The sequence below is a fragment of the Molothrus aeneus genome, chromosome 1, assembly GCF_037042795.1.
Source record: "Molothrus aeneus isolate 106 chromosome 1, BPBGC_Maene_1.0, whole genome shotgun sequence".
Lineage (NCBI taxonomy): Eukaryota > Metazoa > Chordata > Aves > Passeriformes > Icteridae > Molothrus > Molothrus aeneus.
This window is the reverse complement of record NC_089646.1, coordinates 19,842,667-19,861,953: the sequence shown is the minus strand read 5'-3', so window position 1 is coordinate 19,861,953 and position 19,287 is coordinate 19,842,667. Positions and strand designations below refer to the sequence as shown.

Sequence of the window (19,287 nt, the reverse complement as noted above, 5' to 3'; positions counted from 1 at the left end):
ACTGATATAGCAAAGAGGTGTACATTCTGTTCCCACAATAAGCTAGAGTTGTGGTTTGGGTGGGTTTTTTTCCCCTGTATCATCCAACACCACTCCTGGAGCAGCCTGCACTGCTACACAGCAGCTGTCCAGCATGTAGGCATACACGACACAGCTCCCAGACAATGTCAGCACTCATGTGAGTTTATAATACATTACATATTCCCCAAGTAATGTATTATAAACAGCAAATGCATCAGAAACATGGCAATGGCAAATCTGAGCTCACACGGAAGGTCCTGTCTCACTGCATTGGGGCAGATTCGTAAGAACATTCTCTAAAGGATATTGCAAAGTGTACAGTCATGTTCAGAGGAATATATAGCTACAATCATCCACACATTACTGCCCTTGTCTACATACTATTAATACCAACACTGAATAGTTGGCTGAATAACTTTTGGTCATTCTGAATATGCACAAGGCATAACAGATTAGATTTTCTGTATAACAATTTCTTCAGATAAAAATAGGAAAAGGAGGTGTGTTTTGATATTCTGAAATGAAGTGGTGTATTAGCCAGACATGTTCTTGGAAATTAAAAATGCCCTGACTGAACATCGAAAACAACAGACACCTTGTCTGGTTTTTATTTTTCATTCTGAGTGAGATGAGCCACAACTGCAGGCACAGGATGCAGCAACACAGGCAATGCTAAGTTCTTTCCTCTGTATTACCAGTATGTATATGGGGATTAATGAGTTGGAAATCCTGGAAGCAAATCTGAAGGGCTAACATTCTGCCTTCCAGGGTGACTTTTCTATAAGAACTCGCTAATAGCAGAAGACGTTTTGTCAGGCAGGATAGATTAGGATGTGCACTGGGATGGAGGTATTCAAGTGCTATTTCATCTGTCTTTCTCTGTTGCTCCTCCTGTTTCAACTAGGAGGAGTTTCCTGTCTAAAAGGATTGCAATGGCTATATCTGTATTTCAGTTAAGCTTAAGACTTGTATAAAATGTGGTTCTGCTAATTAGTCAAGATGTCATTAGTCCAAGGAAATTAATTGTACATAAATAATGTGGAATTTCAGCTTCATGGCTCAAGAGATAAATTCAGTCTTTTCAGAATTGTCTGTCTTAAAAATAAAATAGCAGAAGAGGATTATTAAGGAAGCTCTTCAAAATTCCCATTACCCTGCTAATGAAGATTTAACACATAGCCCAGAAGACATGGTTGATCTGTAATCCTTAAGGTCCTTACACCACAACAGCATTGGCCTATCCCTGGCTGCTCTCATCAGAGAGAAGAGTAATTGTGGCTTTGAAGAAGCAGCTTATCAGCCTCCTAGAAGTACAGTCCATGCTCAGCAGTGGATGGGTAGTTAAGGGTGTTCTCCTTCATCATCTGGACTTGAGTCATCTCTTGGGTGTATGCAGAGGCTGCTCTAAGCTGGTGCTGTTAATCAAAGTTCAATTCAGGACTGATTGTCCCAAGGGTTGCACAGTACTAAGGTGAAGTTTGACTTGATTTCCTATAAAGATGCCTGGTATTATTACTATTATTCACTGATACAATTTTGCAGTAACAGTTAAATGAAGTCTGAGGGTTGAGACTATTATTTTGTGATTGCAAAAGCAAAGGATTGTGTATTCTGTGCCCCCAGTACAAACACCTGGGGAAACCTCATCGATCTCCTCAAAATCACTGTAAACTTATACCATGACTTTCCTTGCCACCTTTTTTTCCCAATATTTTTATTTTATTCCTCAATGAAAAGAGGGACTCTTCCAGTTTTTTATCAACTGCCTAGTCTTCATGCATTGGACAGAGTGTGAAGCCTACAGGAAATGTCATTAGATGAGGAGAACATCTTTTCAACACCCACACAACAACACTGCTGCAAAGGACTGCGCAGGCAGAAGGCCATGGACAGTCAGACTCAGAGAAGGGGGTACATGTATCTCATTTATTAAGGCTGATTGGTTCTGTGTTTTGTCATGTAAGTTTTGCATAGCTTCTAACCAACTAGTTTGATCAGTTGGTTTTTGCCTGCAATAGTTTTTGGATTTTGTTAAATATAAAATAATATATAGTGGTATAGCATTTTCAAACCTGTAAAAGATTTTTATTCCGCATTTCTTAGCAAAACCTCCAGCTGTCCTAAAGAAGACTATGCCTTAAATATTTGTTTGTTTTGAAAGTACACCTCAGATTTCTAATACAGAGAAATAACTGGAGTAGTTTGATAAAAACTATTTATACTTTATTTACCTTCATGGTCTAGAGCTGTTATCTTCTCTTCTTCTCTAATCTAAGTTATTGGCAGATATTGGTGCCAGAAATCTCATTCTATCCTTTCCTCTCAAGTTACAGAGTGAGTTCTCCATCAGTTATCACTGTAGTCAGCTGGAGTTTATAGAGATGATAGATATAGAAGGAAAAAAATCTTGCAAGACATTTATGAAACAAGATTGTTTTGAATATTTAAGACAAGTTTCCTTCTATTCTGGGAACAGAAAAGCTTAGCTTCATTAAAAGCCGGAGGCAATGTTTGTATCAGCTGAGAGCTATTAATGAGCAATTTTCCCAAGTTTTTTTGGAGACTCACTGAAAGTTGCAGGCTTCCAAACTAGCTGTAACTCTTACTTTCCCTTGTCTTTTTTTTTTTTTACTTGAGAAGATGGAATTTTGTTAGTAATGAAAAAACAAATCTGATAAAGGGTTGAATGAATCTCCAAATTATAACAGATTTTTCTGACAGTCGAATGTTTTACTTCATTGGCAGAGACAATGGCTAAGATTCCCTATCATAGTTTAAAAATAACAAATAAATTAATGTGTGAAGATACATGTGGGAGCACTTAACCAACTTATTTACTCTTTTTTTGTTGTCGTTGTTGTTTAGCACTCCTTTCCCATCCCGGTCTTTAAGGATTAGCTATGCTGTTTTTACTGTCTTCATCTTTTTTTGCCTTCTTTCCCCCCTCTCCCTATAAAATAGTCTCCATGCTTCATGCTTTACAACATTTTTCCCATCAATTTGTTTTTTTAATTTTTCCTTATAAGTAGCCAAGTTCCAGAGATATTATCTTTGCTCTACCTTTATCCATTTTTACACTTTTCTTTTTTCCCCAGCCAATGTCAGTGATACTTACAGTAGCAACCTAGATGGACACAGTGGAAAATCATTTCACTGGCTAAAATTACACCTTGATAGTCTGACATCAATTCCTAAGTGGTATGTGTCATGTAGCATTCAGAGATTGAAGAGGAATGAATGGCCAAGCCAAGGGAGTTAGTAGTTGATCACAAAACCTGTGTGTATAGGAAGGTAAACTAAAAGATGCTTAACTTTTTTACCCACAATTCAAACATAGCATGAATACGTGGAAATACTCCATCAATAAATGGAAACACAGCATATGAAGATGTATTTAGATATTTCTGTGTAGTAGAACTTTCCTACAGTCCTACCTGTACACACACCTGCTTTATTAGAACTACCTCTTTACCAGCTCTGAGGTGAATTATGTCCTGGTGCCTCCAAACCAGCAAATGGCACCTCTCCTTGCCACTCTGAGTAGTGCTTGTGCACAGCTGCAAATCTGTGTTCTTATTCTTTCTTTTACAGCCAAGTAAGTCCTGCAGTGACAAGAAAGAGGCCAATTTTGGTTAAAAGCATATCTAGTTCAACAGAATATCTGGCAAACAGGGAGAAAGGAAATTATACAATTGAGAGCAATCAGAAAGTTCTTTTGATGGGTGATTACCAGCAGATTGCAATGTTTCTACATAGATCCACAGAGCTTGGTGTCAGCCCAGCTGCAATTTGACATTTTTATAAGATCATCAGTCTGCATAAAAGAGCAGCTTATGAATAACATGATTTTTTGTAGTATGCTGAAGAAGGAGGATTGAAGAGACCAGGTATTTTCAGTCACTGAATACAATGGGTCTCCAGCTCAGCCAGAGCTGTCAGCTGAAATACCATTTTTTCTTTAGAGTTAGCATGTCAAAATATATCACTGGCTCTAATTTCTAAAGCTAGGATTCGTTAGTATATCAATTAGTAACTTTGAATAAGGTAACCCTTTAACCACAGAAAACCCATCTGTGGTGGAAATGGGTTAAATAAAATCTCCCTCTGCCCACTGTATTTGACTAAAGTTGGTACTTCCCTTCTGGCATAGTCTCTGCCCAGAATTTTTTAACCATACACTGAATTGCAATAAATTGTGCATCAGTCTCTTTTGGTCTTCGGCGAAGTCACCTTCCTGTCATGTCTGAAACTGGGATATTGATCGGGTTTCTGGCATGCCCTGATCCTTTAAGGATTCTAATTATCATTGCAGCTACAGATTTTTGCTGCTCCTGTCACCCCACCTACATCCAGCACTCCTAAGTCATTTTCTGGGAAAATGAAGTACTCCTGTGCCTCTGAAATGCCTTCCTGTCCCTCTGAAATGCCTCAGTGTGCAGCTGCTAGGATAAGGCATGTGGGCAATACCTTGTGCTAAACTATGGAAATAGCATGAAGTCCTCGCTCACATGTTCAAATTAAAGAAGCTTAATAAAAAGATTTAATTGTGTATATGTGAGGCTTCATGCTATACATTTAAGGAGAGGCAACTAAAATTTCAAAATTGCATCTTAAAAAGTGGTGACTATGGAAAAAAAAGTGATAGAGTTAGTAAGCATCTCAATATGCATTCCAGCCCACATTAATAGTTTATGAAACTGTAAAGAAAGAAATAATAGGTGAAAAGAATTTTTCATGCATTTGGCATTAGTAGGACTGAAACTGGACTACTACCATCACTTTTTCCTGATACACACTTCTAAAAAATATTCAAAATTTATGAGGCCCATAAATCACCAGCCATGCATATAATTGGAAAGCTGGTAGAAGTCATTCCATCAATACACTCAGGATGGAGTTCAAACACCATGTGGGGTGCCTGAAATTAAGATGCCAGTGTGTGGCCATCCCCCGAAAAACCCTTTATGCTGTAGCCATTTTGAAATTCCCCAAATTGCATGTGTCTCACCTAGGTGTCCAGGGTCCCTTCATTCTCATGGAGACAGAAGACCACAATAAAAGCAAGTAGACAAAAACATAATTGAGGCAAATTAAAGTGACAAATGATATAGACCTTTTTGTTGAATTCGATTAACCATTAAGCAGCAAGTATAAATCAAAACAGCAAAGCTTGTGTCAGATATTTTATATTTTGCTCACTTCAAATCAAGACCAAATTTTAGCAAACAGAAACTTTGGAATAATTTTACATTCAAGTGTAGCTTTGGTTTTGACAAGGTATTTGTTGAAGAGGTACCATTTTACCAAAAAATAGAAAAACAAGAAGGACAACTTAGGTGACAGGAGAAAAAGATATTTCTCGTATTCTAATTGTGTGTCTTTCTCTAAATTAGGGTCTCAGTCCCTCAACTCAGATATGTATTTAACTCTCACATGGAGGATACATGGAAATTGGTGACATTTCTTTTGCTGTGAGAGAACAATATGATGGCATTATGGAAAAGGAAGCCAATTCTAATCTTTGAACTTAGTTTTATTTTTTTCTCTCTTAGTTTGCTTTGTGTATTTCTCACTTAGATGCCATTATGTTAATTTTGATGCTGCTCTTCGTGATTCCTGGATAAGCTTTAGTCACTGGCAAAAGTGCTCAAAATTTTGGCCTTTCCTCCGTGCTCATCACTGTTTATGATCCTTTCTCCTCCCTTCTTCAAAAATTCTTGTTTTATTCACAGATGTGGAAAAGGATGGAAAGGAAACCGTTGCCACATAAGTGCTAAGCCTCTTCAGCCTCCAACTTCAAGTCCCCTACAAAATGGTAGGTCTGTAAAAAGAAAGTAATATCTTTCAATTCATCCTTTGAGTCTTTCATTTTACTTATTTTTGTCTTTGATTGATCTGATTTTGCAGATATTTGGATTGGATTGGGTATCGGTTTCTTACTGATTAAAATTACAGCTGCTGCCTTGTATTTTCTTTCAAAGAAGAAAGCACCAGAAATGTAAGTAAAACTTTTATTTTGCGTATAGCAGACACAAATGTGGCACAGAGCAATGGCCAACTACCCAGGTTCATTGGTTTCAGTTTTGAATCTCCCCACAGTCTGTCTTCATATGAAACACTAAGCAGAAAATGTAACTTTGCAACAAAAACTGACCTTACTGGGCCCCAGTCTGGAAACAATGAGCAATGGCTTGATTGCCTAGAATGTTTTCATTGTGGCATTGTATGAGTATTCTTAAATCATAAATTTTAGAGGTTTTTAGGATATGCCTTCAACTGACAATTCAGTATTTCACAGATATATTTACAAGCCCATCCTGTCATCCATCTGATAATCTCTGTTTTTTCTCTCCTTCAATAATCTCTGCTTTTTCTCTCTAGCCCAACTGTTTATTTTACTCTAACCCCTGTATTGCTTCTCTGCCTCTCAACTTATTCTGCTAGATCCTTCTCTGCCAGCAAGTACCTAGCACTGTCCCTTCCTCCCTTTCAGCAATTCCTGTTGCACATTTCCTTGTCCATTTTTGTGCTGTTAGATATTCCTCACCCTTCATTTTCTTCTCCAGAATTCATCTTCAAAGCTGTCTCTTTTCCTTTAAACTTGTTCTCTGCTATAGACTTCCCTCTCTTTGGGGATGTTGTTATCTCCCAAAGTATCTACTAAACTGTGCAGACTGCTGTCCTGACATTATTGCTGCTGACATCTCCTATCTGCATGCTCCCCTGACAGGTAGAGCTGTCTGTGGACACAGAACAAAATGTTGAAGCAGAAACCTTTATTGGTTGAGCTTCTGTTAATTGAGTGCATAGCTTCACCTGCTTTCCTTACGTCTCCTTCCTCTTCTTGAAAGCAGGAATAACATTTCCTTATCTGATTTCCCGGGGCTTTAAGATTTAATTCATTCACATTAATACAACCTGCCAAGGCACACATACAGAAAAGCACTTCAGAATGGCAAGATTACTCGTATTGTAAGAGCTGCTGCATTTTTCTTTTTGTGATTTCAATATTTATCTTTGAAAAAAGAGTTCAATTTCTCAAAACATGTTTGATAGTGTTTTAATTTAAAATATTCTTGTTTCCTCCACTACTTCTTCTGTACTCTCATTCAACACTCCCTCTATGTTTTTCTTTCATAAATGTCTACTCAAAAGTTACTGCACTGCCATTCACATCTCTTTTACCCATAAATCTATACTTAAAGATTTTTTTTTTCTTTTCTTATAATTATTATGCTACCAAAAAAAAGATAGCAGTCTTTTTTCTACCCTGTTGCAATATGATGCTAATCAATGTGGTCCTATTAGGTATAAAACAGAGATGAATAAGGATCATCTTAGTATGGCTGTAAGAATATACCACAGCTCTGATATGCAGGGGACCAGAGCTGTGAAAGAGAGGATTAGACAAGCTTACAAAACAAAGCTTATTCTGGTCTCGATTGTTTTCATTAAAGTTTTGAGAAATGTAAGTTTTGATGATGAAAATTTTTGTGGCTACAAATTTTGTCTATTAGAAACTGAAATTGTCAAATCATTTTGCCCACATTACAAATAATTTTTTTATTTTCCTTGTTTTCAGTCACAGTCTACTTAACATGTAAGTGAAAATGCTTTTATAGGCATCTTGCTAAGAAAAAAATTAGCTAATAAATGGCAATTTTTTTGAAATTGTGAAAACAATGAAATCTGAAATTTTGAATTTGAGAAGATAAGTTCATCCGGGTTCTTCCTCTTCAACTACCTAGTGGTTTGGCATATAAAAATCACAGCTGGAAACATAGAAGTAAATTAAGGCAAGTTATTCCTGAACTGCTTAATCAATAATCAGAAATGACAAGTCAAAATGCAGCCAATGTTAATGTACTGAAGTTTGGATCTTTAGGATAAGGCTTATGATAAGAAGTGACTTGTGTTTGCATAAGTCTGTAAAATGTACAATGTGACAGCACCACACAGAGGCATGAGATTTTACTCCTGATTTTTTTCAAGGGATTTGATGAATGAGAGGATTTTACTGGCACATAAATTATAGTTTCTTACAGCTAATTTTCACTTGTGTCTGCTTTTAGCCCTCCTGAGCCATGTTGTTTTCATAAAATCATTAGGCACTAGAGTCACTCTAGGGAAGCTTTCACATGCTTGAGGCCATATTTACTACCTTTTGATAAGTTCTTTTCCTTGCTATTTTTATGTAAATTCTGTTAGTGTCCCATTGCTTTTCTGTATAGACCCACCTATGCAGGCACTGGCAGATGGTTCTCCAAAGGTTCTCCAAAGGAGTACATTAGGAGTTGTAGGTGTTAGCTCCCATGACATCCTAAAATGTTGTGTAGGTCCATCTAAGTCTCAGGGAAAATAGTACAGGAATGTGCACAAGAGCTGGAGAAGCTTAAGAGTCTAATACGATTCATTTTTTTTATCAGAAAACCAGGTAGGAGGCAGTAGGGATAGGCTGAGTAGCCCTCAGGTGATTGCCAGCTAAAAATTTGTCACTAACAGCAGTGAGAACCTAAATCACATTTGTCCCTCTTCTTCTTCTCTGGAAACAATAATAGTGCTTTAACCCTTCCCTTCAACCCAGAATGGATGCCCTGCTTCCCCTTTTCTATCTCCTTCTCCTTTGCAGAATTTAATTTCTGATCTGCAGGCTTTAATCACTCCTGTTACTGAGTGGGAGTTACTGGAAGTCATCATGCAAGTTTACTTCCTAATGGACAAAAGCAGCTTTACATGGCTTGGCAGCAGCATACTTCATTGCCATGACAGCATTCAGATATGTCAGATACTTCCCAGTCCCCAGCTGGGGATATGTGAAACCTTTGTATAGAAGCCCCAAATCAGAGAAGCTTGTGAGTGTCTCTCATTCCTGTTTGCACTATAGAGATGATGTTCCCTAATCCAGAAGGGAAGGTTGCCAGTTGCTCCATTCTACCAGTAACATCTGTCCTTGTTGACCAAATAGAAGCAAAGCTTCATTTTAGCTTCCATTTTTTTGCAGCTGCTTTCTAATACTTCACTGTAATTTGAAATGTGAGAGTATGAAAAGTAAGTGACTTTCTGTCCAGCCAAGCTATGCCTTTTTACTACTGCCTCCAAATCAGTCAGTGTCCCTGGGTCATTTCAGTTTGTTTCTTTCCTGTTCCTGAACTGTGCCATCCACTGCAAGGCCAATGCACCATAGCTATTATCAGTTCTGTCAATCTTAATGAACACAGACAGCAAATTTTCCAAAGCATATAACAATGTATCTTGCCACACAAGCAAAAGAGTGAAAAACTGAGGTCTTATGAGAAAGCATTTTAAAATGATAGAAAATCATGGAAAGAAAGGGTCCACAGAGGCCATTTTTCATCCTGCCACATCACAGACTCTATTGTATCACTCCTGAGTTCACATTTAAAAACCTCTAGCAACATGAATTTGATGACATCCTCGGGCTATATTGGTACCTTGGGTAGAAAGAAGTTTGCTGTTAGAAAGTTATTTTCCAACTGCTGATATGTCTGTTTATCATTTAATTTTATTCCTATTCACCATGGGCAATAACAGATCACTCCCTTCCTCCTTGCAGGAAGCTTTTTCTCTTCTTGAAGGCAGTTGTCATGCCTCCTTACAGGCTGCTTTCTTCAGGGTAAACAAGCTCAGTGCTTTAGTCTTTCTACATAGTTAAGGTTTACTTACAATTATGATGATTCCCAGTTTCTGTTGCCAGACTTTCTGCAATCAGACCATACCCTTCTGGAGGTCTGGTGTGAAGGAACGGGTGGTATATTCCAAGGGAAGCTCTCCAAACAGATCTGAGGGGCTGCCAGAGGTCATTGCTGGCTGTGCCTCTGTTCCTACATCCCGAAGAGATAAACAGAACGACAGCATAATGACATTTAGTGAATGGTTTTCAGCTTGTGAACTGGAACAGAGACAGATACAGTTCATGTATAATGGGAGAAAAATGTGCAGTTTTATGGGAAAAAGTAAACCAAAATTTGGAAGCATTAGCCATAAATGTTGGTTGGGAATTGTTGTACTAGTCCAATGCTGCTATCCAAATCCATTGATTCCTCTGTAGGGTATTGTCGTTCTCAGAATTTTTCAGTTTTTCTGAAATGTTACATCTGATGATCACCACACATAGGAAGGACTGCACAGAAACAGGAGGAAACACACTGAGGCACAGACAGTCTGTAGTCTGTAGCCTTCAGGATCACAAAGATGAACGTTGCAAAGGAGTGATTTAATTAAAAAAAAATTGCTTCCCCAAAGTGACTCAAAAGATACAAAGAACAGACTTAGGAAACCCCTACAGCATATTAACAGTCAACTCAAACATCCAAGTGGCCTGTACATTATTTTAGATGCAGCTTTTGGAAAGTCTTCTCTCCTTGCATCATGCCTCCTATTTCTTTTATGGGATATGCAAAATATAGTTGAAAATATTTTAGACATGCTTTGGAAATTAAGATCTTGAGTTTTAGTTTCTGTTAAGAACTGCAGTTTTAGCACACCTATAAAAATTCTTTTAAGGGATTATTTTAATTAGTAGCTTAATTGTAATTAAATCTTTGGTCGACTAGGACTTTGTCATTGTTGTTATGGATCAGATAAGCATTCCTCCAGTACTGTATTTACTAAGAATCTGTGTTCTCTATGAAAGATTTGTTTTTTTCTTTTAAAGGCATATTGAAAAGTACAAAATTATGAGCTCTTGCATCCAAAAAAATGAAATTTACATATTTAAATTTTCCATTAACAAGAATGATGTTACTCAGCAGTCTGTTTATGCAGTGGAGGGTATTTTGTGGAGCATAAAACTTCTTCCTGTCTTTGTGAATTGTAGTGGAGAAACCTCTGACAAGGCAGTAGTTTTTGCTACTAAGGAATGCAGATGAGCTTAGTAAAGCTATGCCTAATGTTACCTCAACCTAAGATGATTAATTCTCTCCATTCTTATTGTGGTATTTCTGGTTATGTTAGAAAACCCAGTTCTTTCTAAACTACCTTACACACATATTTGAGTATTTTTAACTTTTTTTTTTACTTTTTTTTTTTACTTTTTTACTGCAGTTGCTACCTCATCCAATTGATAGATTACAGCACTTGTGTAAACATGTGATTAAATTTTCTCTTACAAATTCTTTAAGGCCATTTAAGTAATTTGAAAATATTTTAGAAATGTTAAGGCTATCTATTGATATCCTTTAGAAAGTATTGCTTGCTGCATTCACAAACAGGGATAACCATATATATAAGAATGTATAAACATATTCATATGTATGCATGTATGCATTTATATATGGTGTATGTATGTGTAGCATAAGTTATATAAGGTAGTATATTCAAGGTGGCTTTTGAATTTTGAAAAAAATGTTTGTAAGAACAGGAGTGAAATTGCAAAATTTCATTTTCCACCTAAGTTTCTGGTGCATAAATTCAAGCAGTGTCCATATTTTGGGCCATAAAATTGCCATTATCCCTAAGATTCAGTCACTAATACATATGCTTTTCATGATTCAGATCTAGAGGGAGAAGACACCTGAAATCTGCTGGACTCAATTTTATTGCTTGAGACATAGACAGGACCAATTTCAGCACTAAGCACAGTAACCAAAAACGTGTTGTTGAAGAACTTGGCCAGCACTCTGGTGCCCACAGTTTGGCACAGTATCCTTCTGTTAGTTCTCCTCCTTGCAGAGGAAGCTGGAGATCTGTGTTCAGCACCCTCCTGCCCTCAGGACAGACCTAAGTACTCAGCATGTTCTTGCCCAAATAAGCTGTGTATGCATCTTGCACAAACTGCTCAAGTTTAAAGGAGTGATGAAATAGAATCAGACCAATTCCTGTCCTTACCATTTGCTACCGGCACAGTAAGGGTGGTTCACACTGAGAATTGTGTGACCTGTGTTGCCCTTTGGAAGTGTCTCCACTGACTCTAAGGAGAACTGATTTGCTTAATTCCATATCATGCTTTTAGGCCATACAGTTGGTTTGTGATGTCCCAATGAGGCGCCAAAATTAAGGCATGCAAGTGGCCCTTTGGGCACTAGTTTAGAAGCAGAGCCAAACTCCTTAAAAACTTCTCATCTAATTTTGTTTCTGGCCTTAGATTTTGTGAGCCATGCTTTCATATTAGAGTAAAAAATAAATTTCGTACACATTTTCTGGACTTCATTCAGGAGGACTGGGATGCAAATGTACACTTAGTAGGCATATAAATAATCTTTCACTGCTTCACTAAGCAAACTAAATGAATCAGAATATCATTATTTATTACAGTTAAGATTACATCAAATGAAAAAATTAACAGATTCAAATATTCAGCTCTCCCTATTGTTGTGTCAGGTAATCAAAATAAATTATGAGACTGGCATTAGAAGCAATTATTTTCTGACAGTCTTTTGTGAAAAATTTTAGGGAGACATGTCTGGTTTAGTCTAAAATCCAAACTTAGCTTCTTGCACTGATTTAATTCATAAGGTAGAATATTTCTGTGCCTTACTTGTGTCTTCCTCCCAAGCAGCCATTCTGGTTTTACCTATTTGCAACAGAAATGCAGTGTGTCTCCTCTGTGGTTCCCACTGAGGAACAGCTTCCCTTCTCAACATCTCTATGGGCTGTGCTCCTGTGGCTGCTCTTGTCCCCTCAGTCCTGCCTACCCCAGTAACACAGAGCCTGTCTATCAGATTCTAGGGTGACATAGCTTCAACCACCTGCAGAAGCAGCTTTGGAACAGAAATACTTTTTAAAGGAACAAAATCTACTTCTCCATCATCAAGACTGATGGGAAGCTTTAGGGAAAATTTTTGTCTTAGAATACTTAGAATATTTTTGTCTTAGAATACAGATTTCTATGTACACAAGGGATAAAAACTGTGGATAAAACCCAAAAAACCTAAATGCATTATTTCAGAAGCGAAGACTAGCTTCTGCTTCATTCTTCAGTAATTTTAACTAATACATCTGTTGCTTTTTATGTGGTATTGAAACAGTTTTGATGATTCCAATACTACTATTTGATGGGCATCTCACTATAACAAAGACATTGAGGTGCTGGAGAGAGTCCAGAGCAACAAAGCTGGTGAAGGGTGTAGAAATTAAGTCCTATGAGGAGCAACTGAGGGAGCAGGAAGTGTTTTGCCTGAAAAGAGAAAAGAAGGGTCAGGGAAGATCTTACTGCTCTCCATAACTACCTGAGGTAGGAGATTGTGGCCAGATGGGGGTGAGTCCCTTCTCTGAGGAACAAGTGACAGGACAAGAGGACGTGGCCTCAAGCTGTGCTAGGGGACTTCAGGCTGGACATCGGGAAGAATTTCTTCACCAAAAGGGTTGTTAAGCATGGGACAGAGTGCCAGTGGAGGTGGAAGGGGCTGGACATGACACTTAGTCCAGCTGACGAGGTGGTGATCAGTCAAACGTTGGACTCGGTGACCTTAGAGTTCTCTTCCAACATAAATGAGTCCATGATTCTGTGATTTCAAGCAATGTGGAATACTAACAACTCGTCATCTATTAGGGAAAAAAAAATTAGATCTAGGCAGCATGTTCCATGCCCATTCTGCTTTTGCAGAATAAATGTGATTAACTGTACAGGTCATAAGTGCTCTGAGAAAGAAATAGGACATGTGAAGACCTCTATCAAGAAAGCATATCTTTAAATCTACAGATGAGGTAATGGACATGAGATCCACAAATAGAAAAATTTGTCCTAATAATCTATTATAAATTGTTTAAGGCATTGTGTTAATTAGTGAAAAATTTGCATTTCAATACCTTAAGTGAATATTTATTCCTGCCTTTGTAGAAAAAGATATGAGTAGAAAAAGCTTGTATAGCTTTAAAACTGATGCTGATGATTTTGACCCAAAATGCAAGTTCTTTCCCAATTAATTGGAAAAGTGGAGTATTTATAACAATGCAATAACTAAGACACTCTTGAACTTGGAGTCTAAGACCATGTTAATCACTGAATTGTCAGTCTCATAGCAAAACACAGGAAAAACATGATTTCATCCCATGCAAAGAAATTATAGGAATGCAACTTTTAAGGTAATCACATGTTTTTATTTAATGTATAGAATTATACTTGCATTTTATAAATACTAAATAGTTCTATGCACATCCAGAAGTATATATATTTTTTGAAGCAACATATGAACAATTATTATTTTAACCTAGACATTATTTATCCAGAATATTGGTTTAGTTTCATTAATTTCAGTAGAGCTCAGTTGTAAATATATATAGCCACCTATTTTTTTGGACTCAAGTCTTTTGAACTTTAATCTGTTTGGTTCTTTGATGACCTGTGTGATATGGTGGTTTTTTTTCCTTTTTTTTTTGTTTGACTTCCCAAGGAAAGTGCAGAAAACTGCTATTTCTTCATTTGCCAATCCATTGTACAAAGACCTTAGATCATCTGGGAAAGTAAAGGTAAGCTGTCCCTATTTGTTCAGAAAAATGTGAAGTGGTCCTCAAATAGTTTTCCATTAAAAGAATGTAATCCCTGAGAGAATGCTATTTAATAAGTGACAATTAAAAATTAACTCAATACTCAGAGCAGTTCCAGTGCATTTTCAAAACATAGTAATAGTTGAAATCAGCTCAGTTTTGACATCTCAGTGTTTATAATTATCATGACTATAGGCAGGAGATTTGGAGGAAAAAAAACTATTTTGGATTAAATATTTACCCACACATAGATAAGAATGAACTCGCTGGGACTCGTCTCCTTTTGTATCTGGAAAACAAACAAAAAAAACCCAATAAAAACCATCCAACAAAGCAAACACACAACAAAGGAAACACATCAAAAACAATAAAAACACAAAATGCATGATTCGGCAACCAAGTTGCCTTTGCACACTCACTTAGCTTTAATAAAGTAGTTTTTAGTCTTCCCCAGTACCTTAAACATACATCACAATTTCCATCACTGTAAAATTCACCTTGACACTAAAGAAGCAATTGGCCACACATTGCCCTAGTACCCTTTCTTGATCAGAATTAAGAAACTGATAGAGTAACAAAGAAATTTTTGCATAAAATATATATTTAAAAGTGAACATATTACAGCAAAAGAATTAAAGGCAAGATTTAATTCTCAAATTAGAATAACTAAAAATCATGCCTTACATTTAACAAGAAATAAATTATTGAATTAAATGAAGGTATCTCTGATATTTTGTTTATAATTAAAAAAAAAAGACAAAGACCCTTGGAATAAAAAGAAAAAAAAGCCAAAAAATTTTTAAATATCCTTCCTGCCCTCATTTTGATACTACCCTTATTAGCATTGAAAAAGCTAGGCTTGATTTGAAATAGAAAATAAAGCTTGTCCTTTGCACAGTCAATAATATAAGATTCCACTGCAGCTTTGAATAGGATTAACTCTGACATGCCATTTACTTTCTGTAAAAAGGTCCTTACACCTGATTTTAGAGACATTAGATCAAATGAATTCACTTATAGGTTGGAGTTTGTGAGAGCTCCAAGTTGGAAATATTCCCATCACAATCATGTCCAATTCATCAGGACATTTTTATTTTAGTTAAAATAGATTCCTGACAGGCTTCATTTAATAGCAAGTTGAAAAACAGAAGCACAGAGTCAGGAGAGACATTTTCATGGAAGACAGCCCCAGGCATTGTGATTGAAGTCCAGCCATGTACCAGAACTTCCTCTATTTTCTCTAAGACTGGGAAAATACATGTTTGCACAAATTCTTCTTTTTAAAAGAAAACAGGCATTATGAGTTTTCTCCAAGTCTGATGAGACTTAAATCTGAATGGTGTATCATCAATCAAAAGAGATGACAGAATGTGAGCAAAAGCTCTTGTCTCCAGCTGAATACTCACAAGTTATGCCCTTGTGGGAGTCTCTGAGCTTCATAAAGAACAGCTCTCCTGAACCTTCCTGAACACTAAAGTCACGTGGGCTTAGCATAGCTCTACTCTTGCTCATAATACTGCCTCATAATTTTGGATCCATAGAGTGTGTTACACAGGCACCACATGGCAGAATATATTCTTTTCAGCTCACTAAAAATATTCTGAAGCAGTTTTTTTTCTTTTTATAGTCTCCTAGGTATGCCATCTCATCTGCTGTTCAAATCAGTGTTTCTCCATGGCATGAGGTACGTAATAATATATTTCTAGGACATGTGTTGGACTAGTAAAGGAAATTCATTTGCAGAGGAAAGGGAAAAATGTCACTTAAAGTCAATGGTTTACTTCTACTGTTAGCATGTCTGGAAATCTGAAAAAGATGACTGGGGCTGAATTGGTTAGCAAGGACCTCATAATAACAATTCTAGTAGTGTTGCTCTTCATAGCTACTTGGTACACCATACACTAATGCAGTAAGTTTCAGTCTGGGCAGATGCTGAAGAAAATGTTTAGAATTACTGAAATCCTTTCCTGAAGGAAAGGTTCATATTATCTATTTTCTCATAATTTTTCAATCAAGGAAATTATAACCATTTCCTTGAATAAAAGGAAATCACAATGCCATGTACCAAAAGTAGTGACCCACTGCAGTTACACTATTGTACACAGATTGCCTAAAATAATGCTAAATGTATATTGGAGCAAGGGCTCTGGAGACAAGGGAAAAGTGGTGGAAACAGATGCAGAAGTAGGTTAAATTACTTAATCAGGGGCATGTGGTAGGTAATTGTTTTGGTGGATCTATGCTAACTTTATTCAGCTGAAAGTCTGGTCTAAAAATGTTTCAAGACCTTATAGTTTTCTTTAATATGTTACTTCTATAATGAATCTATAGCCATTTGTATGTGAATTAAAAAAAAATTGAATCACTTGGATTTTAAATTTAATTCTATCTTTTTTTCTTTTAGTATCCGTTTAATGAAAATGTGAATGCTACTTCTTTTCCGAATCCTCTCTATGGTGTAGCAGCAGAAGACATGGAAAAATTATGTAGCTCCTTGAAAACTTAAACACAACACAGGATCAATAGTTATTGTAACTCTTTGCCTAAAGATTTGTTATAAAATCTGGAAGTGCGTCATGATACTGTAGTATTTGCAATATGAATTAATAACTCATCACAGAATAACTCATATTAAAACAATTACGTTTAGAAAGTAAATTTATATTGAAACTGCAATCCATACATAAGTATATAAACCATAATTATATATAATCTTCTGTCATTTCTGTCGGTGCAGAAAGAGATTGATAATTATAACTATGAATTAATTTTACATTCATACAGTTCAAATTCTAGTATGTTAATAAAATATTTAATCTAATCCAGATTCTTTGTTTGGGAATCATAATTTTATGTCCATTATTTGAGAAACAATGACTTAAATATTTCTGCAATTTTGCATTAGAAAGGGATTTTTAACCAACTCTTTTAGTGTTCCAAGATGCAGAAGCAAAAGTCTTTATAAAATTGGAAACATATCAAACTAAATCAAGAGTGGTCATGAATCATAGATTTGAATATTGGCTCAGCATGTGATTCATCTAAGTGACACACTAGTATATGCACTTATTTTTAAAAAATATTTTTAATATTAACCATGATCGTTATATCTGACCAAATTTCCCTCTGGTCAGCTCCACAGTTCTGTAGTTCTGACCACAGTGCTCCTGATAAATTTAGCTTAGTGGTTGACAGAGAGTGGAAACTGGCATGTTCAGGAAACCATATTTCTGCTGAATAGGTTGGCCTCCCACACAGCTAAAACTTATGTCAGCCCATGCCTCCATGAGAAAGATATTGGGGAAGAATTCTGGAGCGCCTTGTGATTTCGATTGTCATCCTCTGTGGTACCAGGCATAGCTCATAACAGTGTTTACACTTTAAATAACCTGACAAAATGTCATCTTCCATAATACCCACTTGCATTACATGATCATAATTTTTAGCTTGAAGGCTTAAGTGTTCCTGCTGTGCTTGTGTTTTCTCCCTTACTGTATTTCTACAGCCTGCTTAATTTTAAACCCATTGGCAAGTCTGAAAGTTACTAAACTCCTACAAATTGCATAAAAACAGACATCTGCACTGTAGATGGTATCTCTGCTAATACCTTTACTCAGGGAAAGCAGAGTTGCTTGACATTTATTAGACTTTTGGGACTCCAGACAGAAAAGCATACTGATGCCTGCCTTCATTCCATCATACACAGGGCTTCTTGGTGTGGGTTTGGTGTTTTGTCTTTCTTTCACTTTTTCTTTGTAGAATAACCATAACCTATATCTTTATATATATCTATATATCTTTCTATATTTCTCTGTATCTTCCTACCTATCTTTCTACCTGGTGACGCAGAACTATTTTTTTTTTTGTCTGACTGGCATGTTGTTTCATGGTTAGTAGGAATAGCAAGCTGTGATGTTTGCCCCTCTTTCTCCCCATACCTTTCCAGCAATATGCTCTTAAGTGCCTCTCTGCTGCATTCATACACACACTTGCCTTAATGCCTTTTAGTTGAAAGTTACCAAATGTTATTCATTAAGGTTTTAAATAAGAAAAGGTGCGCACACATGCTGATTTCTTTCTGAAACAAGTTTAGTGTGACTGAAACATATTTTTTATTAAAGTTGTACCTGTTAGGTTGAGACACAGAGAACACATTTGATACTGGAAAGTGCCAAGCGTCTCCATCTCCTGAACTCTGATATTTTGATAAATCTGTGTGAGATGATTGATCTCCATGTTACAAAAAGACATTGAACATCCTTACATGGTCAAGCCCATGTACTCAAATTCTCTATTTATTCTGCAATAAACTAGCAGTACCTGCAGAATTCCACTTAACAATAAAATTCTGGTTATGCTATAGTTCTTAAATCTCCATTCATTGTGTCATGCTATGTGTATCTGTAAAAAATTACAGTAATTAAAAGGATAAAATTAACAATGGATGAATTTTATCACATTCTCCCTTATCAAAAGAAAACCATTTATTTTACTATTTATGGTATTCATCTTTTAATGTCCCAAATATAAGTATATGATTATAAAGAATTGTTGTAAAATAACTAAGAGAACGTCATATTACTCATCAGTACTGATAAGTTATCTTCTGAGAGAACTGTGACTCTTCTGGATAATCTCTAAAAGAAGGTAGGCCTTTTATCAAAATAATTTTCAATTTTTATTAATGACAGAATGCTTAGAAAGTGCTGAAATCCAGACTTTTAATCTTCCCGAACTTCAATAATTTTTTCTCTTCTTATTTCATGAAAAATAAGAGATTTAATTATAGTCAATATATGGTTATTTTTTCAGCCTCAGACT

The 19,287-nt window shown here is 36.3% G+C and overlaps 1 protein-coding gene across 1 annotated transcript in view; it reads left to right on the top strand.

Annotated features, from left to right (window-relative positions):
• Positions 1-17,291, top strand: part of MALRD1 (MAM and LDL receptor class A domain containing 1) — a 234,717-nt gene extending 217,426 nt beyond the window's left edge. Inside the window, exons 36-40 of the mRNA XM_066548719.1 lie at positions 5,754-5,836; positions 5,929-6,019; positions 14,373-14,448; positions 16,094-16,150; positions 16,871-17,291. Coding sequence (XP_066404816.1) covers positions 5,754-5,836; positions 5,929-6,019; positions 14,373-14,448; positions 16,094-16,150; positions 16,871-16,972 — 409 coding nt within the window. The 3' untranslated portion in view covers positions 16,973-17,291. The remainder of the gene's footprint in view (positions 1-5,753; positions 5,837-5,928; positions 6,020-14,372; positions 14,449-16,093; positions 16,151-16,870) is intronic.
• Positions 17,292-19,287: the final 1,996 nt, after the last annotated feature.